We start from the raw sequence: 12,483 nt of genomic DNA, 5'->3' as shown, positions 1-12,483 counted from the left end.
CATTACGCCAAGTTTTAAAATAAACCCTTGCGAAGCACGGGTACCTGCTAGTATAATATCTTTGTTTGATTTGAAAGACCTAAATAATCGATCTGGTGGTTTAAGTTGCAGGGGAAGGTAGAGGATCTAAAAAATCTGGTGTGGCGCACTCACACAACTTCCCTTGCCGTTATGAAAATTGATCACCTGACGCTAGTGTACACGCGCATCTCAAGTCTACTATTCAAAGATCTTAGCCAGCTGGTGACAGGACAATAACGCTGGAGATACACAAGGTCTGCAATCTCTTCATAGTGAATGATTTGATAGAATCAACAGTTGCCAACAGCTCGCAATTGAATAATCACACTTTCTCGAATTCCGAGCTTATTTTCAATTTTAGGTGGAAATGTTTCTGAAAATTTATTGTAGAGATTTTCATGCTCAATCTTTTCCACTTGAATTTTTTGTTTGAATTGTATCTGAAGCCTGATAATTGGGAATTTAAATCAAACTTTGAATAGATGGGGCGGACCTCCTGAAATTTTTACAGATATGCGACTTGTGGCAATTGATACTTGTGCTCTATCACATCCCTTTCCCAATCCTTTCCAAAAATTCCAAGGATCAAAAGCCTTCCTATGACATGGATAGCCATAGTTGGAAGAACTTTTGATCCTCTACCCTTCTTCACCACATAACATGTATAAATTGCCTTCTAATATTGAAATGTGTTCTCATATTTATGTTTTTTATTTTATACTGTAATGTTTTTTTATTGATGTAATTAATTTTTATTTCATATTGATGTATCTTATGTGTGTGTGTGTGTGAATAAATAAATTGAAATTGAAAATTGATAGAGCTTATCAATGACTATTCTAGATATGAACTTGATCAAAATCGTTGGTGCCGTTTCCGAAAAAAATCGCGAAAAACCCTGTTTTCTACACTATTTTTTTGGAAACCAATACATATATATTAATAGGGCAAGGGAAGTAATAACAGGAGAGGTATGAGCCGACTTTGCATGATATGTTGATTATTCCCTGACTTATAAACATATATGATGGATGATATCCTCTAGGAGTATGTAGAGGTGAAGAAGAAGAAGAAGAAGAAGAAGAAGAAGAGAAGAAGAAGAAGAAGAAGAAGAAGAGGAGAAGAAGAAGAAGAAGAAGGAGAAGGAAAATATGGAGAAGACATCTTGCACGCGGCTAGACAAAGAAGATGAATAAGAAGAAGAGGAGGAGGTTGAAGGAGGAGAAAAAGGATAAGGAGGAGTAGAAAAAGAAAAAGAAGAGAAAAAAGAAGAATGGAGAAAAAAGAGCAGAAAGAAGAAGAAGAAGAAGAAGAAGAAGAAGAAGAAGAAGAAGTAGAAGACAGCTAGCACGCGGCCAGACTACACCGGTTTGTTTTCCGTTATCAGCAAGAGCAGAAGGCGAAAATGGATGGCTAATTAAAGGAGCGGAAGGAGGATGGTCATCAGCTGATTCTGAGAGATAAAAAGAGATAGAAAGCGAGGGAGAGAGTGAGTGAGAGAGCGGAAAAGAGTGAGCGAGGGAGAGAGAGTGTGAATGAAGTAAAAAGAAGAAGGTATAAAAATGCAGGTCAATTAGCCAAGCCACTTAGTGCACTGTCATTGGCCATTCCAGACGTCGGCACACGCCCGATATTTCGGTTGAGACTATAGTGAGCTCCACATTATAATGGCAGTAGAGAAAGATAGAAGGACAGCGTTGCCGATCCACTGTCTTGTCAATGCCTTCTAGTGTGTTGTCTAATGAACAGAACTAACCTTAAAATGTCAATACGAAACTCTACTCTACTAGCTCAAGACTGTTTTCTTTAGCATAGTAGAGCTAGAGTAGAGTGAGAAGCGGTGGTGGGGGAAGGCAAGTGATAGAGTACTATCCCATGGTGCTATCCCACTCTACTCTACTAAAATCTAGTACTCTACCATGACCGTTTTCATTGGGAGAGTTCACAAGATAGTTAGTACTTGCCCAGGGAACTCTACCACTAACTCTACTAATGGAAACCAGGCTTATGTCATTATATTTATCTCTCTTGAATCAATCCCTATCTCACCATCTTTATCCCTTTTGAATCAATCTCTATCTCACCATCTTTATTCCTTTTGAATCAATCCCTATTTTATTGAAATTCTTATTCATTATTTATTTTTGAATTTTAAAGTATATTATTATTATGTAATGTAACTAATAATCGTGGGTTAAGTGGCTTCTATTGCCTCAATTTCGCCCACATCACTTTTGAAATTGTAAAGTGTAAATAAAAGGCATTTATCTATCTATCTATCTATCTCACCATCTTTATTCATCTTGAATCAATCCCTATCTTACCATCTTTATCCCTCTTGATCAATCCCTATCACACCATTTTTATTCCTCTTGAATCAATCCCTATCTCACCATCTTTATCCCTCTTGGATCAATCCCTATCATACCATCTTCATTCCTCTTGAATCAAACCCTATCACACCATCCTGATTCCTCTCGAATCAATCCCTATCACGCCATCTTTATTCCTCTCGAATCAATTCCTATCACACCATCCTTATCCCTCTTCAGTCTCATGCCTATCTCACCGTCTCTATCGCTCTTAAATGTCGGACATGCATAGCTTTAATTGCCGTATTTTGCCCAATAACGGACGCGGTTGCAGTAAACTGCCGGACCTCCAGCTTCCAGGTCCAGGAAGGCATTCCTGCACTCGCCCAGATGCCTCGCGAGCATTTCCTTCCTCGAACTGTGTCACACTCGCCGAGGAATTCGTACGAGGAAGCTGTATATGCGGTCCACATGCTATTCACCATTTTCAGAATGGTACATGTTGATTTTTGTGCCACAGTCTACCAAATATGGAGAACTTCTGGAGCTCTTAACTGTGCTGGTTTGATGTGGTTGTAAAATGTGTGTGTTTTGTGGGGGACACCTGCTGTGATATCACACCTTTCTACAGAGACCATTTTGTACAAATGCTCTAGATAGTGATTTCCATGTTATAATGGCAGTATTTGACTAACATTGACATTGCAATTGAGAGAATAAGATGTTGATGTTGTCAATACCACTATATTTGTTCAAAAATCCTATTACATTGAGCGAGCAATTTCTTTACAATATATTTATATCTGGTTATTCATATCCAAGGGATCTCGGAAACGGATTTTCACGAAATTTGGAACACAGTCGGTTTATGATATAAAAAATCGATTGCACTATGTCTCATCCCTGGGAAAACTCGCTGAAGGACATTAAAAGGATAATTCATCCTTGGAAGAACGGATGATACTTTCGTCGTCTGTCGATAACAGGAGATGCGTGTGCCTGTGTGGGAGATCAGCTGCGTAATCAATCAGCTTACCGTATCTCGCGAGAAATATTATCTAGAAATTTTAATAGACTACATCAAAATAATCTGATTTGTTGACATAACATGGTTTATCATTCTAAATTGGAGTATATTATCATAATATTCGAAGTTGATCATTATTTTACAGTTTCAAGTGATTAGTGAGTGTTATTTTTTTATTCAATTTGGTTTGTAAACAATCTAAATTGAAACTTTTCTTTTTTTTAATATTTTGACTGAAAATTGGACCTGAATTCAAGTGTATGAAAAATAACCTAATTTTTGGACCATTTATAGTGTATAAATCAAAATTCGGGGAAGAAATAGTTTTAGGCTGTGCCTGTTAGTCCTTCCCCAATCATTTTGAAGAATTGTGTTCTGTTTATCAATAAATAAATAACGAGCGAAGCTCGGTGCCCCGATATTTAATTTAAATTACATAAACAGGTTTCATGCTGGTAACAACTACCATTAGCTGAACTAATGTTGCTATTGTCGAAGGAACAGGATCTTGTTGCTATCCCTGTCTATCATTTTTGTTGCTCTCCTTGTTTAACACTTGTCAAAGCAGATAGCGCTATCATTTTCTTGCTCCGCAACGTTGCCAGATACTTCTACTATGACCTATAGTGAGTTCAACGTTATAAGGACAGTGACATTTGATTACCATTGATGATGCTGTACTTGTTTATCATTCGACAAAGCAGGTAGCGCTATCCTACCTAAGTTAGCTAAGTTTTTCCATAGAGAAACAATAGCGTAAGTAGATATCCCATGATATAGGGAATTTATGTCGCAACTTTTACTGTTATCTCAAGCCGATTACTGTCGATTATTGTCAATTTTTACTGTTTTGTTGGGGTGAGAGTGTAGGAAAGGCACAATTTGAGAGACTATCAGCGTCACACAGCTGCTTGGGAAAGAACTACGTGAACTATCGGCTTGGGATAACAGTAAAAGTTGTGACATAAACGCCCTATACCATGGGATATCTACTTACGCTATCGTTTATCTATGGTTTTTCTTAACACAAGCCGATTACTGTCGACTACTGTATATTATTATAGTTTTGGTCAGGTGGGAGTGTAAGAACGGCACAGTATGAGATACCTTCAGCGTTACATTTACGAAAAAAACTACTATAGTGAGGTCCACGTTATAATGGCAGTGGAGATAGATAAGAGATAACGTTGCCGATCCTCTGTCTTATCAATGCCTTCTATAGACGGTAGCTTATACAGGTTTATCGATGTAATATCAACTGTTCATTCTCGTTTGGAGTAATCAATTACACTTAATTGAGCACGAAATTATATTTTTCAATCATTCCATAATGAATTTTCATAACTAAAATAAAATATTGAATGAAAAAGACTAAGAAATTGTCAAAAAACCACTGATTTATTGATAATTAGAAAGACCGGTTTCGGTTATTACACCATTGTCAATCTCTGATAAACTAAAACTAAATACAAGAGCAGCAGAATTTATACTAGTAGGCGAGTACTGCTATTGGTCAAGGGCATGAACGCCTGCCATTGGCCTAGCCAGACAGTCTCCTCCCACTCAACGGTGTGACAAAATGGCGGCTTAAGCAACAGAATCGCCGTGATAATAAAATTTACTTTCAGTGCAAAATAAGAACCAAGAAAACAAGTGTAAAAGATAATAAAACAGATATGTAAATGGAAAAACTATTGACTAATGTATGCTTACAATTTTATGATAAAACTAAATTCGTAGTGTTGTATTGGTTGAAATGAATCTGGTCATTTAAACTATACTGGGAATTTTCCTTAATTACTCTTGTTATTTCTAAAGCCTCTAGAATATTCAAAGATTTTAATAAAATTTAATAATCTTTCACATTTGTTTACTTGGCTCTTATTTTGTACTGAAAGTAAATTTTATTATCATGGCGATTCTGTTTCTTAAGCCGCCATTTTGTCACACCGTTGAGTTGGAGGAGACTGTCTGGCTAGGCCAATGGCAGGCGTTCATGCCCTCGACCAATAGCAGTACTCGCCTAATAGTATAAATTCTGCTGCTCTTGTATTTAGTTTTAGTTTATCAGAGATTGACAATGGTGTAATAACCGAAACCGGTCTTTCTAATTATCAATAAATCAGTGGTTTTTTGACAATTTCTTAGTCTTTTTCATTCAATATGAATAATTACCACAACATCAACTTCTCAACTACACAAAAAGTAAAATAAAATATGTTGTATTATTTATTGTACATTGTTAAAAAACGAACTGGCAATAGAGCAAAGCGAGTGATACTGAATGATACAGTAAGAGAAAAAAATCTGGTATGGTACACTCACACAACTTTCCTTGCTCATTGATCTATAAGCCTCATTCTTAAACGAGGATAATCTAGGGGAATAACATTATGCCGATTGGCGGCTAAATAATTTTATTAAAACTACGATAATACTATTGTTATTGTTTTCAGAGTATATTTTCCTTTGTTTGAATTATGAAATTTGATGACTTTTTATAAGTTGTCAAAACAGCTGTTCTACAAATAAAATATCGACTTGTATTCTTTTGAATAAACTGCTCTACCCACCTACCTCAAGCACGAGAAGGAGGTTACAAAGTAAATTTCTCAAGGATGGGGTGGACCCCCTGTTAGTTTCTCAGGGAGGAGACTCATGCTAGTTAATAGAGCTGATATATAAATAGTTATACCCTGTATAGACAGGGCATGAATTTGAAAAAAATCGGTCAAGTCATTTTTGAGAAAATCGTGAAAAACATGGTTTTTTAGTGATTATCCGCCATTTTTCTCAAGAATATTACGGAGCTCCTGCAATTTTCCCAGAAATAAGACTATTGTCAGTTGATTTGATAGGGCTTATAAATAGCTATCTAGGGTATAAATTTGAAGAAAATCGTTAGAGCCGTTTTCAATAAAACCCTGAAAAACATGGTTTTTTAGTGATTATTTGCCATTTTTCTCAAGAATATTACGGAGCTCCTGCAATTTTCCCAGAAATGAGACTCATGTCAGTTGATAGGGCTTATAAATAGCTATCCATGGTATAGATTTGAAGAAAATCGTTAGAGCCGTTTGTGAGAAATTCGTGAAAAACATGGTTTTTTAGTAATTTTCCGCCATTTGTTCCGCCATCTTGAATTGAATTTCATTGAATTTCTTATTGTCGGATCCTCATGGTATAAGTTTAAAATTTCAAGTCAATCCGTTAATTAGAAATGGAGTTATCGTGTTACACACATACACACACACACACACACACACACACACACACACACACACACACACACACACACACACACACACACACAGACCAACACCCAAAAATCATGTTTTTGGACTCAGGGGACCTTGAAACGTATAGAAAACTTGAAATTAGGGTAAGTTATCTTAATTTTTTTTGGAAAGCAATTTTTTCCTTACCTATGGTAATAGGGCAAGGAAAGTAAAAAAGTTAAGAAATAATAGGAAAGAATTGATTGATATTCTGATTTCCATTGAATACCAAGATTAGTGAACTGGATACAAAGGAACAATTTCTCAACCATTAATTTCTAAGACAATTTCTAATTTCTTTCTCATGACCTTCTCAAAAGTCTATTAATAACTAGTCCTACCATTGAAAGCTGTGTAACTGTTATGAATTTCACTCATGATTCTAGTATAAAATAGACGAGTTTAACTGAAAAAAAAATCCTGAAAGTTTATCGAACAACTGGTCGGATAACATTCATCAGGATGCAATTATTGATGCAGAAAATATACGCTTCCGACACTTTCTTAATAATAGTTAAAGTAGTCGATCAATCAGTGCTGATTGGCTATTAATTTAACAGCTAATTGGCTAGTAAAAAAATTAGTTGATGAATTTTATTTCGAGCGACCAACGGCGTTATTCTGCGGTTAATAGAGAGTGAAAAATGGGAACCTGTCTCAGTGGAGCTGCAAACTACGTTTTTCAGAGATAGCTCTTCTGTCTTCAACGAGGCAGGATCGTAGTGGACAACCAGTTGCTTCATTAGGCTCTATTCCACGCTAGCATCGTAAGTCAAGAGGAAAAGGTCTGAGCATAAAGAAGAAATAACATATAAAAAGATGTATCATCATTTACGTTCCAATCTTCAATGTTAACTCAAGCCGATAGTCCTATAGTGCGGTCCACGTTATAATGGCTGTGTTTGATTAGCAATTGTATTTTATTTATTCATTCATTCATTGTACAAAATACTACAATCATAATATAATTATGACTTTGAAGGTAATACTAGGCTGAGCCTGTACTATTTCTCTCCAATAATTTTGATAAAAAGTTAATGTTGTCCAAAGGTTGAGGTTATGATATCATACACTGCTTGGTCACTTGATTTTTGGTTCAGGAGTAATTATTTAAAGATTTTGAATTTTGAAGGTTGACATAATGCTTGAAATGAAACACAGAATGTATCACGATGAATAAAAATATTGAGAAATATTACACTTATTTGAAAAATTTGAATACAAAATCACAAACCTACCTTATTAGTGATAATTATTATTTAACGAAAATCCCAAATAAATGCTGCAAATCACCCCGAAGACCTCTGCTACTGCAGACATTGACAACAGGGTTAACAGCTAGATGGAAATTCGATGAGAACTACTATCCAAAAATTAGTTGCCGCCCGGGAATCAAACCCGGTACCTCCCAATTGCTAGTCAGGAATGCTACACCAAACTGACAATCTCTGGATATGAGCGTAGGGTAAGCATTCCTGACTAGCAATTGGGAGGTACCGGGAGGACCCGGAGGTACCGGGTTCGATTCCCGGGCGGCAACTAATTTTTGGATAGTAGTTCTCATCGAATTTCCATCTAGCTGTTAACCCTGTTGTCAATGTCTGCAGTAGCAGAGGTCTTCGGGGTGATTTGCAGCATTTATTTGGGATTTTCGTTAAATAATAATTATGAATTAATTAGCATTTGAATAAATGCATTCTCTATTTAATTTCATCTGGCACTATTAGTGAGTTACAGCTGTATTGCTATCCTTGTCTATCATTCAACAAAGCGGATAGCGCTATTGCATCTATGAAAAGTTTGATTTTAGATTCCCAATTTCCAGGCTTCAGATACAATGTAAACAAAAAGTCCGAGTAGAAAAGATTGAGCATGAAAATCTCCACAATTAATGTTCAGTAGCATTTTCACCTAAAATTGAAAATAAGCTCAAAATTCGAGAAAATGTGTTTATTCAATTACAAACTGTTGATCCTATCAAATCATTCACTATGAAGAGATAGCAGACCTTATGTGTCTACAGCGTTATTCTCCTGTCACCAGTTGGCTCAGATCTTTGATTAGTAGACTTGAGATGCGCGGGAATACTAGCGTCAGGTGATCAATTCTTTACGGCAAGGAAAGTTGTGTGAGTGCGCCACACCAGATTTTTTTAACTCTCAATCACCATTTTTTGTTGATTCTCTTGTATGTTCCATTGATTAATTGTTGTGTTTTTGATTGATTTCAGCATCCATGATGCTGTGGGTGTGGTTGGTGGCGATGATGATGCTGTGTCAAGTGAAAGCGCAGTCGTCCATGCCTCTCGATCGCAGTGTCCGCAGTAAGTCAATCAATCAATCAATCAATCAATCTAAAAATTGATTAATAGATCAATCAATCGATCGATCGATTAATAAATTAATGATAATAATATCGAGCGACCTGGCTGGCTCAGGTCTGGTGTCTGAGTTTTGAGGTCGCAACTCATCAATTTCAGGGCCTCTCACATGACCTAACGATTGGTATCAGGCAGCCGGGACCGACGATTTAACTTGTCAATTCGGAATGTCCCAAGAGAAATATCTTGCCCGGGCAGGAATTTGAACCCGGGCCCCTGAATTATAAAACCAGCATCTAATCCACTCGACTATCCCCACTCCTTAACCAATTGATCAATAGTTAGGAAGGATGATTGATCAATTGGTGAATAATAATAATAATACTGAGGATGATGCCCACATAAGATCTTAGGATTGTGCGTGGGTAATGATTGAGAGGGATGATGATGAGAGTTGACAACTACTTTTTAGGTAGACGGGACCGACGACTTATCGTTCCTCGGAAAGACGGGAAAGATGAATTCTACTTCATAGATTCTCATCTATGGGTTGAATTGGAGAGGGCATCAGCTAGACAAATAGAAGATAAAATCAATCCCAACGTTCTTTGCAAAATTCTCAAACTGTGGTTTGACCAAACACTAGAATGCTTGTTCTGAGAAGAGGTTAATGAAAATCTGGATGAAACAAGTTTAAAGCTCCAGAGCCATCAAAACTAACATTGGATTCATACACTTTTGGATACATAATTCATCGTGATTCCCATATTATTTCGGTTTGTTTCTATGCTCCAGAATTTATGACCTTGCTCTATGCCCGAGCATTTGGTCTGAATTCAGCATCATTAGCAATGGATAGAGTGGAATAAGAATTCTATTGTAGAAATAATTCCCTACCAAATGTGACTGAAAAAAATATTGATCAAAAGTTTTCATTTAGCATAGAAGTGCCTCAAACAGTTTTGACGAGAATACACTCAATAATAATGGATCTTCTTATTCTTCTCTTCTCTTTCTTCTTCTTCTTCTTCTTCTTCTTCTCCTCCTTTTTCTCCTTCTCCTTCTCCTTCTTCTTCTTCTTCTTCTTCTTCTTCTTCTTCTTCTTCTTCTTCTTCTTTTCTTCTCTTTGTCTTCTTCGTCAGCCACATTCTTTCCCATTCGCCACTCAATTCTCCTTCTTTTTCTTTCAATTCCTTTTCTTTCTATCCTTTTCCTCCTCTTCAACTGATTTGCCAATAAATAATGGATCTTCTTATTCTTCTCTTCTCTTTCTTCTTCTTCTTCTTCTTATTCTTCTTCTTCGATGGCGCTACAGCCCGAATCGGGCTCTGGCCTCCTCAATACTGCGCCTCCATACATTACGATAATATCTTGCCTTCATTCTCCAATTCCTGATGCGAATAGGTTCTGCTGCATCCTTTGAGATGCCATCCACTCATCTCAGACTGGCTTTCCCACCGGTCTTCTGCCTCCTGGTTGTCCCACATATATTTTTCTTGGAGACCGAGTGTCTGGGATAATAATGGATCACTCAAGATAAATTCCATGACTATCACTCTGTAGATGACTAGATTTATCCGAGTAAACGAGAGAAGCATAATATTTTTCAACTATTATACTTCCTACGTTAAGATTGGTTTCTTTCTTGATAATTCGAAACTTATCTACACTATGTAGCCGAAAATAACCATGAAAAAAAGTAACATAATTTGAATTTATTGTTCTTGGTAATGCTACTTATGATAAAACCCCTATTCTGAAAAAAGTGTCCGACACAAGTTCATATTCTACAACAATTATACGCAGAGTCGCCCAACTCGAAATTATGGCTTATAAACCACTCCAAAACAATACAAAATTGATGGTAAATGATCACCCTATATAGTCTTTATTGTAAGAACCATTCCAAACGCTTCATTCCAAGAAGGCCTGGAGTTGGGCGCTTGAAATCTAATCTTCCAAACGGTGTTAAGTCAAGGATTTATGTGCTATGAATGCCCTACGTATGTTGAACCTACGTAAAATCATGTTGTACCTGATAATATTAGCGGTAAGTCTAATGAATATGTAGCAGTGTTTATATTTGTAGAGATCGATAATTATATATAATTGTTGAACGTTGAATACCTTAATTCTTCAAATAGTGCGTCTGATGGGAATGTTCTTGGCTTGCATAGGGCACTTTTCATTATAAGTTTCTGTACTATAGAAAGAGGAGATAAAATAGTTTTAAACTATTACTACACTAGAATGCTTGTTCTGAGAAGAGGTTAATGAAAATCTGGATGAAACCAGTTTAAAAGCTCCAGAGCCATCAGAACTAATATTGGATTCATATACTTTTGGATACATAATTCATCATGATTCCCATATTATTTCGGTTTGTTTCTATGCTCCAGAATTTATGACCTTGCTCTATGCCCGAGCATTTGGTCTGAATTCAGCATCATTAGCAATGGATAGAGTGGAATAAGAATTCTATTGTAGAAATAATTCCCTACCAAATGTGACTGAAAAAAATATTGATCAAAAGTTTTCATTTAGCATAGAAGTGCCTCAAACAGTTTTGACGAGAATACACTCAATAATAATGGATCTTCTTATTCTTCTCTTCTTCTTCTTCTTCTTCTTCTTCTTCTTCTTCTTCTTCTTCTTCTCCTTTTTCTCCTTCTCCTTCTCCTTCTCCTTCTTCTTCTTCTTCTTTTCTTCTTCTTCTTCTTCTTCTTCTTCTTCTTTTCTTCTCTTTGTCTTCTTCGTCAGCCACATTCTTTCCCATTCGCCACTCAATTCTCCTTCTTTTTCTTTCAATTCCTTTTCTTTCTATCCTTTTCCTCCTCTTCAACTGATTTGCCAATAAATAATGGATCTTCTTATTCTTCTCTTCTCTTCTTCTTCTTCTTCTTCTTATTCTTCTTCGATGGCGCTACAGCCCAAATCGGGCTCTGGCCTCCTCAATACTGCGCCTCCATACATTACGATAATATCTTGCCTTCATTCTCCAATTCCTGATGCGAATTAATAGGTTCTGCTGCATCCTTTGAGATGCCATCCACTCATCTCAGACTGGCTTTCCCACCGGTCTTCTGCCTCCTGGTTGTCCCACATTTATTTTTCTGGGAGACCGAGTGTCTGAGATAATAATGGATCACTCAAGATAAATTCCATGACTATCACTCTGTAGATGACTAGATTTATCCGAGTAAACGAGAGAAGCATAATATTTTTCAACTATTATACTTCCTACGTTAAGATTGGTTTCTTTCTTGATAATTCGAAACTTATCTACACTATGTAGCCGAAAATAACCATGAAAAAAAGTAACATAATTTGAATTTATTGTTCTTGGTAATGCTACTTATGATAAAACCCCTATTCTGAAAAAAGTGTCCGACACAAGTTCATATTCTACAACAAATATACGCAGAGTCGCCCAACTCGAAATTATGGCTTATAAACCACTCCAAAACAATACAAAATTGATGGTAAATGATCACCCTATATAGTCTTTATTGTAAGAACCATTCC

At 36.4% G+C, this 12,483-nt stretch overlaps 1 protein-coding gene across 4 annotated transcripts in view; it reads left to right on the top strand.

The window, feature by feature from the left end:
- Nucleotides 1–12,483, top strand: part of LOC111045189 (serine proteinase stubble) — a 312,932-nt gene that overhangs the window by 276,147 nt on the left and 24,302 nt on the right. For all 4 annotated transcript variants that reach the window (XM_039426134.1, XM_039426137.1, XM_039426135.1 and 1 more), the window contains one exon: nt 8,869–8,961. In XM_039426134.1, coding sequence (XP_039282068.1) covers nt 8,869–8,961 — 93 coding nt within the window. The remainder of the gene's footprint in view (nt 1–8,868; nt 8,962–12,483) is intronic.

Source organism: Nilaparvata lugens, chromosome 4 (assembly GCF_014356525.2).
Source record: "Nilaparvata lugens isolate BPH chromosome 4, ASM1435652v1, whole genome shotgun sequence".
NCBI classification, from domain to species: domain Eukaryota; kingdom Metazoa; phylum Arthropoda; class Insecta; order Hemiptera; family Delphacidae; genus Nilaparvata; species Nilaparvata lugens.
This window is presented reverse-complemented; position numbering and strand designations above follow the sequence as displayed.